This window comes from Papaver somniferum, chromosome 9, assembly GCF_003573695.1.
Source record: "Papaver somniferum cultivar HN1 chromosome 9, ASM357369v1, whole genome shotgun sequence".
In the NCBI taxonomy this organism is placed as follows: Eukaryota; Viridiplantae; Streptophyta; class Magnoliopsida; order Ranunculales; family Papaveraceae; genus Papaver; species Papaver somniferum.
In genome coordinates this window covers 171,005,881-171,024,111 of record NC_039366.1, presented here as the reverse complement: position 1 = coordinate 171,024,111, position 18,231 = coordinate 171,005,881, and the positions used below count along the sequence as shown (strand labels likewise).

General features: G+C 36.8%; 1 protein-coding gene and 1 long non-coding RNA gene across 2 annotated transcripts; both read left to right on the top strand.

The window, feature by feature from the left end:
* The first annotated feature begins 288 nt into the window (after nucleotides 1-288).
* LOC113309647 lies at nucleotides 289-1,684 on the top strand. Its single transcript, XR_003340694.1, has 3 exons — nucleotides 289-483; nucleotides 943-1,030; nucleotides 1,567-1,684. It is a non-coding gene; the product is annotated as an uncharacterized LOC113309647 (long non-coding RNA).
* A 3,326-nt stretch (nucleotides 1,685-5,010) lies between these two features.
* LOC113312862 lies at nucleotides 5,011-17,387 on the top strand. Its single transcript, XM_026561596.1, has 5 exons — nucleotides 5,011-5,190; nucleotides 14,929-14,942; nucleotides 15,588-15,853; nucleotides 15,977-16,360; nucleotides 16,738-17,387. Exons 1-5 carry the CDS (start codon nucleotides 5,011-5,013, stop codon nucleotides 17,385-17,387), a joined length of 1,494 nt encoding a protein of 497 aa, XP_026417381.1.
* Nucleotides 17,388-18,231: the final 844 nt, after the last annotated feature.

Sequence of the window (18,231 nt, the reverse complement as noted above, 5' to 3'; positions counted from 1 at the left end):
TTGGTGTAATACAGATATGGGGTGGTGTGAAAGCATCTAATCATTTGACAGTTTCTCATACTGTTCATCTTGTCATGCAGCTGGTTTTATGCATGTGAGAAGATCTGTATGCTATTTTCTGTCCATTCACCTTGCAAGAATTGACATGTTAGCCGTACCTGGGATTGTCGTTTTGTATTTGATTTGTTACTGTCTGTATCTGGTAATAGTATCAGTAAATGTGAACAATCGTTTTTATAACCTTAATGAGATGATTTTACTTGTTTCTTTTCGAGTTTGTAGAGGTTCTAACAGACATATGGTATTATTTGAAACTCCTGCAACCCTTTTTAAGGTTTTAGATGAAGGAAAGCCTGGTTGCACTCTCTTGATGGAAAGAGCTTCAGAGCTGCAGTTCTGTTGGAAATTGGCATGCTGTTGTTGCAACACCATTACTGGTTGCCTTTGAACTTCTCCATTATGTATATCTGGAGGGCATCTATGGTACATACTCAACACTCTTATAACCTAACAATGATGTATTAAAAATTTAAATTAAACAAAAAAATCTTTTATCTTTTTTTGTTAATCTTTTATCTTTTTTATACTATTAGATTTCGTTTTGCGTATAATTTTTTTTTAGTTTGTATGGTGTTATTTTTCCTTCTGACAAATATACTTTTTTTGGGTTAGAAACGTATCTTCTTAATATCATTTCTTAGACTTGAACATAATGATAAACCTTACCTTATGCTGAAGCTGAATTGATACCAAGGATTAACATATCCTGCAGTCTGCAACTTATTAAAATAAGAACATGCCCAAGTCTCGATGAAGAATGTAAAGCTAGAAACATATTACCAAGACTACTAGGTCTTATAGTTGAACACAAACTTCTATGTTCAACTTGTTTTTGTATATTACTTACTCTTTTCAACATGAATGATTTTGTGGTGTTTGCAGTGAAAAGGCATGCACTAATAGGATGACCTTCCCATGGTCCTATTCATTTCAAGGCTCCTGCTAGGATCCTTTGGAGTACTTTCCCTAGGTGAGTATCATCAAAACTCTATATTTATTTTTAAACCTTAGTTAGAAATCCTTATCCCTGATAATAAATCTTGTAGAACATAGATGTCATAAACTGGACTGGGCTAAAATGTAATTCAGAGTTGGTAACTTTAATATTGTGTTAGGTTCTTATTTTGTTGAAATTTGACTTGTGTCTGCCGTCATTGTGATAATCAACCTTGTAGAACGTGTTCATTTTTTCATCCTCAAGATGTCTTATAAGGGAAAGCTAAGGTATATCTAATAAGATAGCTCGCCAAATAGAAGCCGAAGTTCAAGAAGAGCTGCAGATTTAGTTGAAAAATCGAAAAATTTGCTCTCTCTCTCTATCTATCTGTCTCTCACAATTCATATCATGGTCGATTCCACATACTGTATTGTCCATATTTAATAAGAGTATTTCCCTCTTAGATAAAATTGTTATTATGTTGTAATTGATAGTTGGAAATTTACTTTATGCTGAATTTTTTTTGGATATTGTCTTAATATATTGCCTGCTGTGCTTTTGCTTTTCAGGTTTAATGAACTTGTTTCTGACATGTAATGCTACTTGAAGTGACCTTCATATTCACAAGCGATGAGTCCCTACTTCCCTAAGAAAGCCTCCTACATCGATTATATTGTTTGGATAAATCTGTTTTTTTTTTAATTTATGGTTAAACAAATTGAGTTTCTGTATTTGTGTTAGATCTTATAAATCATTTCAGTGCTACAGATACTGCGACCAACTGTTGCACATTCAAATAAGCAAGATGGGAAACTGAAGGATGAGGATGAGAAACTATGTTGCATACTTGTTTTATCAAGAAAATAAAATTTGTTGATTGCTGATGCTGACAGTAGTTTATTGGTTGTTTTGTTGATGTTAGGTAACAAGAATTCAAGGAGGAAATCAAGAAGGGGAATTTGTTGAGGTTAGCCTGGGCTGAGTATTGTTCAAATCCACTGTCCAGAAGATGTGTTAGATGTGTTATGCTATTATAGTATTCAAATCACCACCGTTTATGATGGATGCTATTGGTGCTTATGTCATGTTTTCAGATTTATTTTTATGCTTCCAGGTTTATATGTACACACAAGAGTCAATTTGTTCTGTAACATTTGATTTGATTAAATCTTATTTGAAATGTGTTGTTGAATTCTCTTTTTATTCTGGGAAACTATGTATTTATAAATAAATTTGTTATTTTGTTAATTATATCTATAAAATATTATTTTGCTGAGATTTTATCATCTTTCATCAATTTTATAGGATATGTACGGTTAGAGATGTAACCACGTACGTGGTTTGTGATGGTTACACGTGGATGGTAAAAGATGCACATTCGAGATGGTTACACGTGGACGGTAACAGATCCATCTAGCTTAGTGGTTGAAATTTCATCATGGTCGTTAGTTTTGGTTTAAAATTAATGGTAAAGATTCACACACGATGAATGGTGAAATGAACGGTTGGAATTCCATCATATATCACGAAATCTATATTTCGTGGGCGTACAAGATTGTATCAAATATTTTATAGGCATGGCTAAACATCAAATATAGCCATGTTAAACATGTATTGCGTGTCTATAGGATAACCAATGGCAACGCTAAAAACCAACTGCGTGTCTATAGGATAACCAATGGCAACGCTAAAAACCAACTGTGTGTCCATAGGATAACCAATGGCCACCCCAAAAAAAAATTGTGTGTCCATAGGATAACAAATGGCCACGCCAAAAACAAATTGTGTGACCATAGAATACCCAATGGCAACGCCGAAAATAAAATGTGTGTCTACAGGGGATCATTGGCCATGCCAAATTCTTTTTTGTATGTCTATAGGATATCAATGGACACGCTAAAAACCAAATTCGTGTCCATAGGATAACCAATGGCCACACCAATAACTAATTGGGTGTCCATAGGATAACAAATTGACACGCCAAAAAAAAATTGTGTGTTCATTGATTACCCAATGGCAACGTCGAAAATAAACTGCGTGTCTATAGGGGACTGTTGGCCACGCCAAATTATTTTTTGTGTGTCTATAAGATATCAATGGACACGCCAAAAACAAAAACTTTGTGACAGTATAGAAACACTTATGGGCTCCTGGCGTGTCTTTTCATACAGATATAGTCACTCAAGGTAGGCGTGGCCATAGAGTACTTTAATACACGTCGTTTTACCTAAAATCACGCAAGCAGAAGCCACACCAAGTCCAAACCGAATTGGCGTGTCAAAACCCCTATGGACACGCCAATTTGGCGTGGCAAAAGGGTCATTTTGTACTAGTGATTCCAGGTAGAAGAATATAACATTCATAGAGCAGCTCGACAAATGGGTGTCGATCAGTGTATTCCAGGTCATCGAATGAACAAGCCATCGGTTGAGCATCTGAAGGCTCACTTAGATTGCACCCATGTGGAAGGAAATAATTATTTATTCCCCTGCTTTGACCGAGCTACCTACGTAACTCCCGGTTACATAGACTTCTGGCGTCAACAACTTGAGCGTTTGTATAAGTTTGCAATGGATGTTAAGTCTCCAGCACGAGAATTTCCTTCCATGACATGATTTCTAATCGATCAAGGTTGAGATATCTTTCCCGTGGTGACAAAAGGAAAAAGCCTCCAGAATGTGTACAGGTAAGTATTTCCCTCATGATCTTGACAAAAGCATAATAATTGCGCCTTAATTATTTATTGATTTTGTGGTAGGATGTTCGTGCTGTGAGATTTCGAATTGATGTAGACTTCTCAGACCTTCAAGAAAGTCCCCAGGGCGGAGAAGACAGGAGCAATACATCTTATAGGATGATACCGAATAATGTGCAATCCCTAGCCGCTTCTTTGGTGAGTTGTTAGCACTTCCTTTATCGTTGCGATTTTCTTGTCCATGTAATTAGGATCCCAAAATAATATTGTTAATATTGTTAATTTGTTTCAGAATTTTGTTCCATCGGTTATTTACGGTCTTCACCTTTCCTCTATATGAACAATCCAGGAATCCAGCATCGATGGAGAGGTTGATGTGAGTATCCTTTTGTGTAAGTGATTATGGAATTTCCTTAATGAAGTAATGATAATTGTTGTTGATGCATCCAGGAGGAGATTGTTGTGGAAATCCGACATGGCCAGGTTACTCATTCGTCTTCGGATAGTGGTGAGATAGAGAATCTTCAAGAATTGGGACTGAATGGAGGTAATGGTGTTCCCAATGCTGATGCCGACCATAATAACCCCTTCGAATGACTTGGAAATCCCTCAAGTAAGCATCCACCTCATATTCTCTTCATATAAGTATAATATTGATTATTTGAGATTGAATGAATGAGAATCCTCATGAATGAATGAAGAAACTTTAGTGAAATACGTCACCAGAAAATTCAGAACTCAGCTTTTTAGAAAAAATGCCATAAAATCTTCATACGATGTCAGATTTTCGCAATCTACCCATGTATGCTTATACCCAGAAAATTTCCAAGCTTTAACATAGAACCTTTTTAAGTTTTGAGCACGTTAGGGGCCGAAATCAGCAAAACAGTAAACTTCCAGGAGACTTTCAGGAACTTTTTAGCTGGCATGTAGTCCAATGTTTTGGCCACACATCCTTACTCGTTTATCCGATTGCTATGAAATTTTGATATGTTATAGAAAACATCCATACGAAGAGAACGGTATATGACTCAACCTTAAATTCCTTACTGATTTCTCCCAGTTCGTCGTATTACACAGGGAAGCATAAAATCTCTTCAGTCGGGCTTATTGAAAAATGTATTTCATGACTTCCACACCATTTGCTCATGTCTTGGATGCATAATAAAGAACTTAATTAGTATTAGTTCACTTACATGCTGGATTTTATGATTTTCGTTGGTTTCCATGCTCGAATTGCTCTAATCTCATGTAATCTTCGTATTAGGTACCAAATACCGAAGTTGAGAATAATGGAGCAAATGATGATTCGACCCGTATGGTGAATCAAGTTGATGATGTTATGATATCTGCATCTGAATGCCATGAGAATATTTCTACTGAAGTTGTCGAGGAAACTGAGACTCCAGTTGTTATTGCTCCGACGGAAGAAACCGAGCCAAGAGCAGAAGAGACTGTGCCAGAAGAAGCTGTTACCATGACTATGGAAGCTGCTCCGGTAATTGAGAATCGTATAGTGATACACGAATATCCTAATGCATGGATTGTTTGTGAGCCTCCATTTGGTGTTTTACTCCCATATCACGTATCTGTTGGCGGATTCAGCGTTCCCACTGGGTATGCCAATATGTATGAGAAGTTGTGGAAAATGTATGGCCATATTGTCGTTGCAAAAGATCCTGAACATGGCTACTTATTGACAATGCAAATAGGAAACATATTGAGTGTCATAGATGATATTCGTATCAGGGATAGAAGTACTGTCACTCGAGATGTACTCTTTGATTGGGAGTACAACTTGGAGAAATCTGAAGAACTTGGTTTTAACTTGAAGTGGCTTCGTCAGAAGATCAACACCATCAAGGATGCAGTAGTGAATAATATACCCTTTACCAGTGATGTCGTGGTGGAGAAAATGGCCAAGATTGCTGAGTTGACTGAAAAGCTGGAGTTGGAGAAAGCGGCTTTCCAAGTCTTGGAGAATGCTGAGAAGCAGAAATCGTACTTTGATGGCTTCCTTTAGTTTTCTTTCCACAATCTCTTGAACCTTGAACTTCTGAGAGATGTGAGGTTTTTTTTTATTTTGAATTTTTGATTGGTTTTGAATTAGTGAGTGACTGAGGATTTTCTTTTGGATTTTGGATTTGATAAAGATTTTTTCTTAAATAAAAGAACTTTTGATAAATTGCTAAATTCAAATACTGGATGCAAGTATTGCAAACATTTTGGAGGAATTGAAAATACAGGTAAAAGAAAACCCTAAGATGCAAACGTCAAACTTCTTGAGCGTTTATCTTGGACATAAAATACCCAATGTTGAATGCTTCAGGCGTCGAAAATCTTGAGCCAATTCTCATGAATCACTGGTATACTTGTCTTGCCCTTTATGTCAACCAATTTGTAGTATCCTCCAACTACTGACTTACAATCATAAAAGGTCCTTCCCAGCTAGAACTCTTTGTGGAATACAAATTATGTTTAGTTGCCTTAAGAACCAAATCTCCTTCATGAAATTTGTTAGGCTTGGTTTCTCATGCCCTGAATATCTTCTTCTGGTTCGGAATTCCTCGTATAGTAGGATTCCATGTTGGTGGAGCTTTCCAATTCTGCGGTACATGTGGACACTCGTGCAAGGGAGAATATTTAGTATATTGATTGTGAAATTCGGTCATTATTCCAGCAATGACTGTGTCAGTGAGACGATGGATTCGGAGAGGTTCCGCGTCTAACCATTTGGTGAAGTATTGCTGAAGTGAGACTAACCACTCATAACGCTTGGTCACGGCTGAGTTATGAGTAAGATCAAGTCCCCTGATCAAAGTAGCATATTTCAAAGTTGGTAATATAGATGCATGAGGGGGAATGAGACTTTCCTGAGTGCGGAACCTCTTGACGAATTCATGTGCGCTCTCTTCGGGTTTTTGTGTGAGTTCCATCAAGGCTTTGACTTTTACCAAATATTCGAACGGTGGATCATCTTCTGCTTCATCCGAGTCAGAGCTTTCTTCAACGGAGAAATGTGCAATTGAAGGTGTTGCAGTTACCTTCTCAACATGAATCCATGTCCGTCCAAGAACCATGTCATATCATGGATATTCTCTGATTATGTGAAACTTGGTTTCTGACCAGGTTTCCCCATCTTTCATTCTGAGGATGATGTAACCATATGCGTCTCTGGATATTCCTTCGTGATCTCTGACTGAGACATGAGCATTAGTGGCTTCTTGTCGAGTGATGCCCGCGGCTCTGAGAGTCTTCAGAGGAATGATATTAACAGCAGTGCCAACATCGACCAACGCTCATTTGAATTCATTTCCTTTGATATGGATTGTGGTGAGAAGTCCCCAGTCGTACATCTCCTTGTATGTTGCTGGAGGTTCAGGGAGTGCTTCTTGAATTGCTAATTGTTTCCCTGACACAATGTGGTTTAATGCAACAAACATATCATTTCTATGAACTTTCGACAAGTACAGCAATTCACAGACATGCTCGATCAAGGATTGAACTGCTTCTTTGACCGGCTGCTCGGAGAGTGTAAATGTTCTGATCGGGAGAGAATTTCTGTGCACTCTTTCAGTCCCCAGTTTTCCTGAATCAGCCTTTTCTTTGAATATGCGCTTCAAAGTTATACAATCACTTGTTGGATGACTGACATATATATGGAAACGATAGTAGCATGGATTTTCCATTTGTTCCTCAGTTGGCTTCCTTTTAATATGAGGTAGTTTGATCGCGCCGTCTTGAATCTAGACTCCTAATAATTCGATAACTTCTTCAATGGGAAAAGGGAAGTCAGGCTCTTCCTGGTCATTCTGTTGATGTGGTTGTGCGTTTCTAGCCTGATTGTCCTTCCTTGGCGCTTTTGGAGGATGAGACGTTGGGTGAGCATTTTTATGTTGCTGTGCTTCAGCTTTTCTCTTGCTCCCTTCAGCAACATTCATGAAAGCCTCAAAATTGTATTGTTTTTTGATTAAACGTCTGGAGGTGCCGTTTCAAGTGTCTCTCGGCTCCTCGACTTTGACGGTTTTTGTTCTTTCTAGCAAGACCAGAGCAGTTGTTGATGATCGCTTGGCCGCTTCATGAAGTTATGAGAAAGTCTAAAACCGGAGATTTTCCAGCAAGGCTCTATAGACTGGGATCATCCCGTTGATGCATAAGTCCACCAATTGTTGTTCAGTAACATTAGGATCATGACAATCCAAAGCCTGGGTTCTGAACCTTTTCACATATTCGTTCGGATTTTCAGTGTTCTTCTGAGCCATCTTTTCTAAGTTAGAAAGAGTAACCTGCTCAGAAACAAAGAAGTACTTCCTGTAGAAGGATTAATCATTTCTCCCCAATTAGCTATGCTTCCTGGCGCAATGTTGTTGTACCAAGTATATGCTCTGCCTGTCAGAGATTTCGAGAACTCCTTCAGACGGACAACATGATTACGTTCATGCTCTCCTAATGCTTCCAAGAACCGCGAGACATGTTCTCGAGCGTTCCATGTTCTATTATATAGTGTGTTGGAGAGGTGTAGCCTTTTGGGAGAGGGATCCTTTGCGTAGCAGCAGGGTATGGAGGTTGATGACGATGAAAAGATGGTGCGTTGCCTTTTCCGCTAGTCTCCATGAAACACTCCAGATCTTCACGAGTGATGAAACCTGTCGACTCCTTCTCTGGTGGATTTTCCGCAGTTTTGCAGACTTCACCATCATCTACCACATGGATTGGTGAAACTTCAGGGTCGACTTCTTTGGCTTTTCCTTTTTCTGACCCTTCCTTAGTTTTCTCTGACATTTTATCTGTCAGAGTTTTGAGATAGTTGCACAGCTCCTGCTGAGTAGCAGCCATAACAGTTTGATTTTTGGCGAGAACTTCCTGGACTTCCATGAGATCAGCAATGGTGGGTGGATTTTCTCTGACTTCCTCAGGATGACGGCCGAAGAGAGGATGATTTTCAACATTGGTTTGAGGAGGAATAGTGTCACCACCATTTTTGGAAGCAGGAATGGTTTCTGGAATACCATCATTGTTATTGTTGCTAGTGCTAGCGTCGTTTGCATTTGTAACTAACCCAGACCTAAGACCATCCATTTTGTGAAAATGTGAGATTGCAACCGAGAGATTATCTCCCACTATGGTCGCCAATCTGTAGATGGAGAAAAACGGTTCGCTGGTTTTCAGGGAATTGAAGAGACGAGCGTGTTGTCGAGACTCCTCAACCGAGAAAACTGTTCAACCTCACACAGATGCACTGCAAAGGGAGTGCTTAGATTCGAGAGATCAATCTGTAGGACTCCGGCCTAAACCAAGTCAATGGACGCTCCAGAGTCAATTCGGTCGCAAAGAGGGAGATGCGTTGGTCTGTAGGAGGGAAGCTGAGAATTGTGTGGGATCAATGATGATTAAGGATTGTGGATGTGTTGAAGGGTTCTGCAATTTCTGTGAACTGATGAGTTCGAATAAGTTCTGGGAGATTGACGAATTCTTGAGAGTAATTGCACGAAAAATTCTGTGTGGAAGAATGTTGTCCCCTCAATCATGGATTCAGAGAGTTATTTATATTGTCAGAATAGTAAACACCTTGATCCCCATAAGTGTGACGGTTTCTTGAGTGAAAGAGTGGGTAAGTGGGAAATCGTGGTGAAACCAGTTCCGGGTCGTGCGGAGACTTGGTTAACCGTCCACCCACTACTTTGCTAACTCCTTCAACCACTTGCACGACTTACTCACATTTCTCATCATGGATGAATCCACGTGCCGTAGGCCGCCAGACCAAAACCCTAATTGATATCCCCCTATGTGACATGATTGATGTCTCACGAATCGTGGAGTCTGCATAACAGACGTGTGTTAATTAGTCAGTTGTTGACTGATTAGACAATGAGTCTAAGTTTTGTTGAATTGAGCATGAGTGACGAATGCTCAGTGATTCATGGATTGAACATACGTGTTCTTATGTTGACATTGCTCGTCTGAGCAAATACTGTTAAATTCGAGAAACTGAGCAAGTATTGCTCGACTTGACGAATTACTGAATATTGATAGTTGGATCAATATTCGAGCAACTGAGCAAGTATTTCTCAATTCGACGTATTATTTATTGGTAACGTGACCCAGTAAAATATTAATTAAAATATTGGTAAACTACCGAACATTATATAATTAATTCAGATATTGATTGTTGGATCAACATAAATTTATTAGTGTTTGAACTTGCTCAGAATGACGATTTTGTGGAACGTTTGTTCAAAAAACCCTAATTTTTGATCAATTGTTCGTCCATTGATGAATTGTTCAAAATAAATCATGAGTGAGGGAGGGACCGACCACATGGAATGAGGGAGGGACCGACCACATGGAATGAGGGAGTCCATGTGGCGCCCAAGTGCTCGAGTGAGCGTGCACCAGGTCCTTAGTTGGCCAGTTGGTGAAAGAATGATGATCAAATGCCGGTTTCATCATTCATTGAAATATTGCTCGATTGAGCATTAAGTGATAAAACCTAATTATGGAAAAGTGAGGGACCGGCCAAGAGGGCATAAAACCGGTCCTTGGTGGTCGTGGGACCAGCGGATGGTCGTTTGAGAAAATTCCAAGTTGGTTGGAAAGAGTTTGGACCCAATATGAGCAATTGAGCAAATTAGGTCAAAATTATAAGAATGTGTGAGACCGGATCCTTGCAAGCCTTAGGGCCGGCCTTGGTCGGTCAAGGAAGCATGCCCGTGTCACCATAATGTCCGTGTCTCAGTCCTAAGAGCTTCGATATTTTCTGATGTGCGTTTGAGCAATATTTTGAATTATCAAAAGAGTTCGATCTTTGACTGAAATTCTTGATTTTGCTCGAATGAGCAAGTAGAACTTTTGCTCGTTTGATCAAAATTTGGAAAATATTAGAATAATAATATTCTAATATTTGGCGTGAGTAGCCTAGTCGGCCATGCCATGTGAATATTGAGAGTTCATGCGGAAAGTTGTTGTTGCACGCACCATTCTGAGTAAATTTCATATATAGAAACTTTCCGCACGATAAATGCTCAGCATAAATTCACGGACGTGAACTTTCCGCCAGTATGCGTACGGGTACGCGTACTTTAGGTAACCGGATGAGTTTGGTTTTGTTTTTCAAACTAAGCAGAAATTCACGGACGTGAACTTCCGCCAGTATGCGTACGGGTACGCATACTTACCCAGTCTCCTACAACCTTTTTGTATACACACAAGTATGCATACTTTAGGCTCCCGGTTTTGGACTTATGCACTAATGTGCGAACACACTATGCTTATATCCAAAGATGGTTACAAGATTCTAAACTCTTTATTTCAATCATTGAAACATTCTTCTATAATGACAATAGCCGTTTTCACACACTATTAGCATCAAAGCAATTTTCAAGATATTGAAATAATCATTATCGAAACATTCCAAGTCTTACACCAAATGATTGTATCACACAAACCATGTAAGATGTTACTCGGTAATTTTCTCATGATATAATATGACCTTGGTCGAAGCGAACTTACCAACACATATTACGAGAAATATGTAAGTGAAATATACTCAGCTCGAAATCTCATATGTGTATAGAGAAAACTATATCGTAACACGACTTATGTCTCAATATAGGAGATAGAGTAGAAATAGACTTTTCCAAGTGATAGATGAGTTTAAGTCTCCACATACCTTTTGTCGATGAAGTTCCACAAGCTCTCCTTAGTAGTTTTTCGTCTTCAAGTGATAAGCGCCATGAAGTCTAAGATCAACTACACAAACTATATTGACATGACATGACGATCAATGCTCACTCTCAGGAACTTTCTGCATACTTAAGTGGTTACTTTCTAAGATCGGTTGTACATGAACCTAAAACATTTATCAATAAGGAATGCAATCTTTGCAAACCGTGGCTATAATGTTCATGTATTGATTCGAGTGAATCAAACCGATTTTGCTTCAATTGTGTTCTTGTATAAATTCATGAGAATATAGAAATTGAACAACTCTTTAACGTTTCATTTGAGTCATTTGAACTAGTTATGGTTAAGGTGAATAAGGTTGATATGAGAGTAATCATATGGATAACCTTGGTTAACTATTTGTGAACCAACAAGGTGTACATGTTTGGGTATGGTTACATAAACCTAAATGAGGGTACATTTCATTTGTGTGTAACAAGCTAAGTTCGATCTAACGGTTGAAAGATATTAGCTTGGTTGAATCAAGTTTTTCATCTAATGGTGATTATTGAATTCTTTGTTACCAAGGTAACGTGGATTGCAAACCCTGATTTGAAAACTATATAAAGGAGAACTCTAGCAACTGGGAAACCTAATCCCCACACCTCATGTGTGTTACTAGTTTTATAACTAGAGTATATTCTCCTTTAACCTTAGGTTTCTTCTCGATACCATGTAGGACCCAACTATTCTTTTTGTAGTTGCATGATCTGATCTTGCTGTTTCTATCGTGATTGAGTGCAGTTGTAAAATTGGCTTGAGATTTATGTCTCCGATAGGCAATATAGAAAAGTAATCACAAACACGTTCGTCTCATCGTCTGTGATTCCACAATAACTTGTTTCGCTAGTCGATTAAGTTTATTGTGAGGTGATTGATAATACTAGGTTGTTCTTCGGGAATATAAGTCCGATTTATCAATTGGTTCCTGTTCACCTTGATTTATCAAAAGACGGAACAAAAACTCTTGGGTATTTCTGTGGGAGACAGATTTATTCAATCCTATAAACTTTTCTGTGTGAGACAGATTTATTCAAGTCTTCGACTTTGGGTCGTAGCAACTCTTAGTTTTGGGTGAGATCAGCTAAGGGAATCAAGTGCGTAGTATCCTGCTGGGATCAGAGACGTAAGGAGCGCAACTGTACCTTGATTCATTGTGAGATTGATTAGGGTTCAATTACAGTCCAGTCCGAAGTTAATTGGTAGTAGGATAGTGTCTGTAGCGGCTTAATACAATGTGGTGTTCAATATGGACTAGGTCCCGGGGTTTTTATGCATTTGGGGTTTCCTCGTTAACAAAATTCTGGTGTCTGTGTTATTTCTTTTCCGCATTATATTTTGTTATATAATTGAAATATCACAGGTTGTGCGTTAAGATCAATCAATTAGAATATCCAACCTTTTGTTGTTGATTTACATTGATTGACACTTGAACATTGGTCTTTGGTACCGTTCAAGTAATTCCTCTTATATTTAATCGGGCTCGCAGATTTCTATTTGCTGGTTGCGGATTGAATTAAGAGTTAGAGATATTAAACTCTTTGGTATACTTTATTCTAGATTGAGTCTCACTGTCTAGTTAATTATCTAAAAAGTGTATTGAAGTAAGTCCTCTCATATTGCCAAACGAATTGTTGGGTGTGGTTGTTAGACCCCCGCATTTTCACTTTTTACCCAAAGCACTTCCCAAATTCCTCAATTTTTAAAAGCTGAGGAGGAGGAGCTTTTAAAAGCTACACAAGCATAAGCTTTGGTCCCACCAAAATTTAATGCTTGATTTATCCTTTTTGTCCCTATTTTATTTTGTAAATGACAAAAATTACCCTTAAATATATGTACAATCAATTTTTTATTTCTTATATTTTAATCTTTAAATAGTATTATGTTTTATTTTTAAACTATTTTATGATACCATTTCATTTAATTTGTCAAAAATAAAAATAAAAATAAAAATAAAATAATTACTTAATTTTAGTTTAACTTTTTGTTTGAAAATTCTCTCTCTATATATATATATATATTAAAAAGTTGTTAAGTAAAATAACTTGTTTTAACAAAAATAATAATAGTACAATTAATAAATTTAAATTTTATATATTTATATTTAATAAATTTTATTATTGGATAAAGAGTATTACATTAACTAGTTGGAAGCCTAACAAGCTAAGCTCCAACAACATACTACTACATTAATTAAACAGGTTGATGTGCTAGCTTACCAGCGAGCCTCATAGGTAACCTAGCCAAAGAAGCCGAAGCGGATGGGGAGGCTGAGATTGTGTCACAAGGGGAGCAAGCTAACTCTACCTTCCATGTTAATTCCTGTAATATTACGCCATTGGGGGCTCGAACCTGGGACCTCCTGGAGCGCATGAAATTTTTGGGAAATGGGGATGACCAGCTGAGTTAGGTGCCCGTTTTTCAGAGATATATTTAATAGTAACAAAAATAATTATTTTTAAACCCAATAAAATTGAATAAAACTATTTTCAGAGATATATTTGTTTTTGTCATTTGTCACAACAACAGTGGTTGAATCTCATATTTTACCAAACACACTTTGATTGTTTTTTTAATCAGCTTTAACTTTAATTCATATTTTATCAAAAATCTAACCGCTTTTTTCTCACATCACAGCACAACAACGCACAGCTGAAAAGTGTTTTTTATAAAAGCCACAATAATACCAAACTAAGCCTCAGTCTAAACACATAGTTATAGCTTACCAAAACGTGTTACCTTTTATAGTTTATCTGCTTGAGAATATGAGATCCGATTTGATATTTTCAATATTTTTTTTTACATAAAATAATATTGAGAAAGAAAGTGAACAAGAAACCAACATAAAAACTTCTTAGCTCTGCAAAATTTTCATCTTTATATGAGGAGAGAAGAAAGCGATTGCATTGAAAGTATTTTTCTACTTTCTTATCAATTTAGTTTCTAAATAATTGAGTGTAAATTTTAAGTTCTAGACTAAATTTTTGTCTTTCATGAATCATATCATATTTAACATTTAGGTTTGTTTGATTTAGGTTTTAGATATGATTGAATTGAATGTGAATTTCAATTTATAAATTTTGGACTAGTCACTAGATTATTTTTGTTTCATATTTAAAATTAAAATCCAGGGTTGTTTGTTTGTCTGGATTAATCTTTTATTGATTAATTACTCTCTGAATACAGTGGATTGTCTTTGAATTATAAGTTCCTATTATTGTTTAACACTGTACAAAAGAGGTCAAGAACTGATCTAACTTATTTTAGGTGCAACAGAAATTGAACTGTTGCACACAAATCACAAATGGATGGGGATAAAGGTCAAGGTGTATCTAAAAAAGTAAGAATCTATATGCCTGTTCTTTAATTTGTTTTGTTTTGTTATAGATTCCAATTTTTGTTTTATTGTTTATATGTAATGAAGCATATTTGTTGTCAATTTATTCAATCAATTATGTTAGACAGTTCATTCATGTATCCGCTAATGTAATATTGAATTTTTGCTGTTTTGTAGTTAAAAGACGAAGGGTAATCAAGGTGTTACGCTATTTAATTTTTTTTAAGAGGAATTTACCGACGACCCCGAAACTTCATGCTCATCGTTTACAACTAGAACTATCGAGGTTTCAAATGCTAACGACCAAGCGATAAATTCTCCGATAAGGAATACTGAGGTTCCAAGTAACGAGATTCCAATTGGTGACAACCAAGCGTCAAATTATTCAAGAAGAATTATCAGCCTCAAATATGGGAATATGATGTTAACCAGCGAGAAGAAATTAGACGAGCATACATTGAAGCCGGTCCATATCAACCTAAGCTTTCAGCATATCCACTATCTGGAGACCTTGGTAACCAACGTCCTTTTTTATATACATGGTTTAGTTTATTTCCATCATGGTTAGACTACTCTCCTCGCAAGGACGCAGCTTTTTGTCTACCTTGCTATCTATTTACTAAACCTTCAAACAATGCTTCTAAGAATGCTTTTACTGTAAATGGGTTCAGAAACTGGAAGAAAGTTAATGACGGAGAAAGATGCAAATTCTTAAAACATATGCGTAGCAAAATTCACGGGGATGCAATGAAATAATTAGAGGACTTGAAGAATAATTCTCAACGTATAGAAAGAGTAGTCGAGAGTTATACTTCGTAACAAATTGCTGAAAATAGGTTGAGACTCAAAACCTCAATTGATGCAGTTTGCTGGCTTACATTTCAAGGTTATGCATTAAGAGGTCGAGATGAAAGTCAAGGATCACTGAATCGTGGAAATTTTCTTGAAATGATCGATATATTAGCTTCTTATAATAAAGATGTTGAAGCAGTTGTATTAGATAAAGCTTCAAAAAATGCTTCTTATACTTCTCTACAGATTCAAAAGGAGATTCTACATGTGGTTGCTACAAAAGTGAAAAAAGAAATTCGTGAAGAGATTGGTGATAGAAAATTTTGTCTTATCGTTGATGAATCCAAAAAAGAGCAAATGGCAATAGTGCTTAGGTTTTTTGATAAGAATGGGAGGATACAAGAGTGATTTTTTGGACTTGTTCATGTTTCAGATACAACCGCATTTACCTTAAAGCAACAAATATATTCAGCGTTAACTCAACACGATCTGGATGTTCAGAATATTCGAGGACAAGAATATGACGGCGCAAGTAACATGCGAGGTGAGTGGCATGTTTTGCAAGCTTTGATTATGAATGATTGTCCATATGCTTATTATATTCATTGTTTAGCACATAGATTACAATTGGCGTTAGTAGCTGCAACAAAAGAAGTTATACCGATTGATCAATTTTTCATAAAACTAAACATGGTTATTAATATTGTTGGTGCTTCTTGTAAGCGTAAAGATGAATTGATGATTGCTCAAGCTGCTAATATTGAATATTTGATATATATCGATGAAATTGAGACTGGAAGCGGTTTAAATCAGATAGGTAGTTTACAATGACCTGCAAATACTAGTTGGGGTTCTCATTTTAGATCGGTTTCTAGCTTGATTTATATGTTTAGTTCAATTTGTCAAGTTTTGCTTAACGTCATTCAAGATGGTACTAAAGCTTCACAACGATCAATAGCATAGGGGGCTTATGAAACTATGACTACTTTTGAGTTTTTTTTCATCTTGCATCTCATGAGGGAGACCATGACTATCACTGACTTACTCTCGCAGGCTTTGCAATACCAATCTCAAGATATTGTAAATGCTATGGAACTTGTTTCCTCAACTAAAGCATTGTTCAAAAGTTGAGAGATGATGGCCCTGATAAACTAATCGATGAGGTAACTGCATTTTGTACTGCTCGAAATATAGATACTCCTGATTTAAATGCTAACCATGTTCCATTAGTTAGAGGAGTAGAAGCTCGTTATCATTCAAGTACTTTTACGATTATGCAACACTATCGTGTGGATATTTTTAATGCTGCTATAGATTCTCACTTAGAAGAACTAAAAAGCAGGTTCAACGAAGAAGAGATAGAGTTACTTATCCTTAGTTCAGCTTTGGATCCTCGTGAAGGGGAAAATCCATTTAGAAGTGATGATATTTGCAAATTGGTTGATAAGTTTTATCCGAAGGACTTCACAGAACAAGAAAAGTTACACTTGAGGATACAACTTCAACATTATGAGCATAGTGTTGTTTCTTATGAAGAGTTTAAGAAATTGAAGAATATATCTAGTTTGTGTGAATGGTTGGTGAAGAATGGAAAATCGGTTACACATTCTCTTATACATCGAGTGATTGAACTTGTGCTTACCCTACCAGTTTCTACTGCAACAGCAGAACGAGTTTTTTCTGCAATGAAAATTATCAATACCAGACTTCGCAGCAAAATGGGTTATGAATTCCTTGGAGACTCTTTGATTGTGCACATCGAAAAAGAAATTGCTAAAAAGTTTAGCATGGACTCAATTATTGATGCTTTTCGAGACTTAAAAGAACGTCGCATAACGTTTTGATCATTTTTAACTTAAATAGCATTGGCAAACATTTTGATAATTTTTAACTTAAATAGCTTTGGTTTAAGTTTTCTATTTAGTAATGGTTTGTGTTTGTCCTCTTTATCTTCGCCCCCCTTGTGGAAAAATCCTGGCTCCGTCCCTATTTATTTTAATCTAATAAACTCCTCTGTCTGGTTAGATCAATCCAAAATTTGATTACCGAAATAACCAATTTCCGGTTTCGTAATCAAACAATATAAAACTCAAAGAGTAACTATAAAGTGGTGTCGATCTTATCAACTAGATAATCACAAGGTCTATCAAAGATAAACAAGATCTAGTTGGATCCCAACAGATCAGGATGTGTGCACAAATTCACAAGATACGAAAACTAATAAGAAAATCTTTTTTGTCTTCAAATCTTCAATTTCCTTCTCAATAACCTGCATAACTCAAACTTAAATCCTCTTGTGATCAATCACACACAGAACGGAGTCTGTTAACAATGGATTATCACAATATGTCTATAGATCCTCAAATGGTTCTAAAGATCCTGTCGATACTTTGATCTAGTTTGAGCGACCCTTATGTCAGAAGAGAAGGCTCTCAAGAATAATCAAACTAGGTGCAATCAAAGTTTCAACAACCGTTAGTCAATCAAATCAATAATCAAAAATTAAAATAACAATGTAATTATCTAGTTTCCCACCATCGGTACTCGTAGAGCTTCTTGATCCCACATAAGTTTTTAAACGAGCGGTTGTAAGAGATTTCGTCTAATTAGGGTACTTTCCTCTCCGGATAGACGACTCCACCAGAAACAACACAAATGAAGTTTTCATGGCTCTTAGTATAGTTTGCA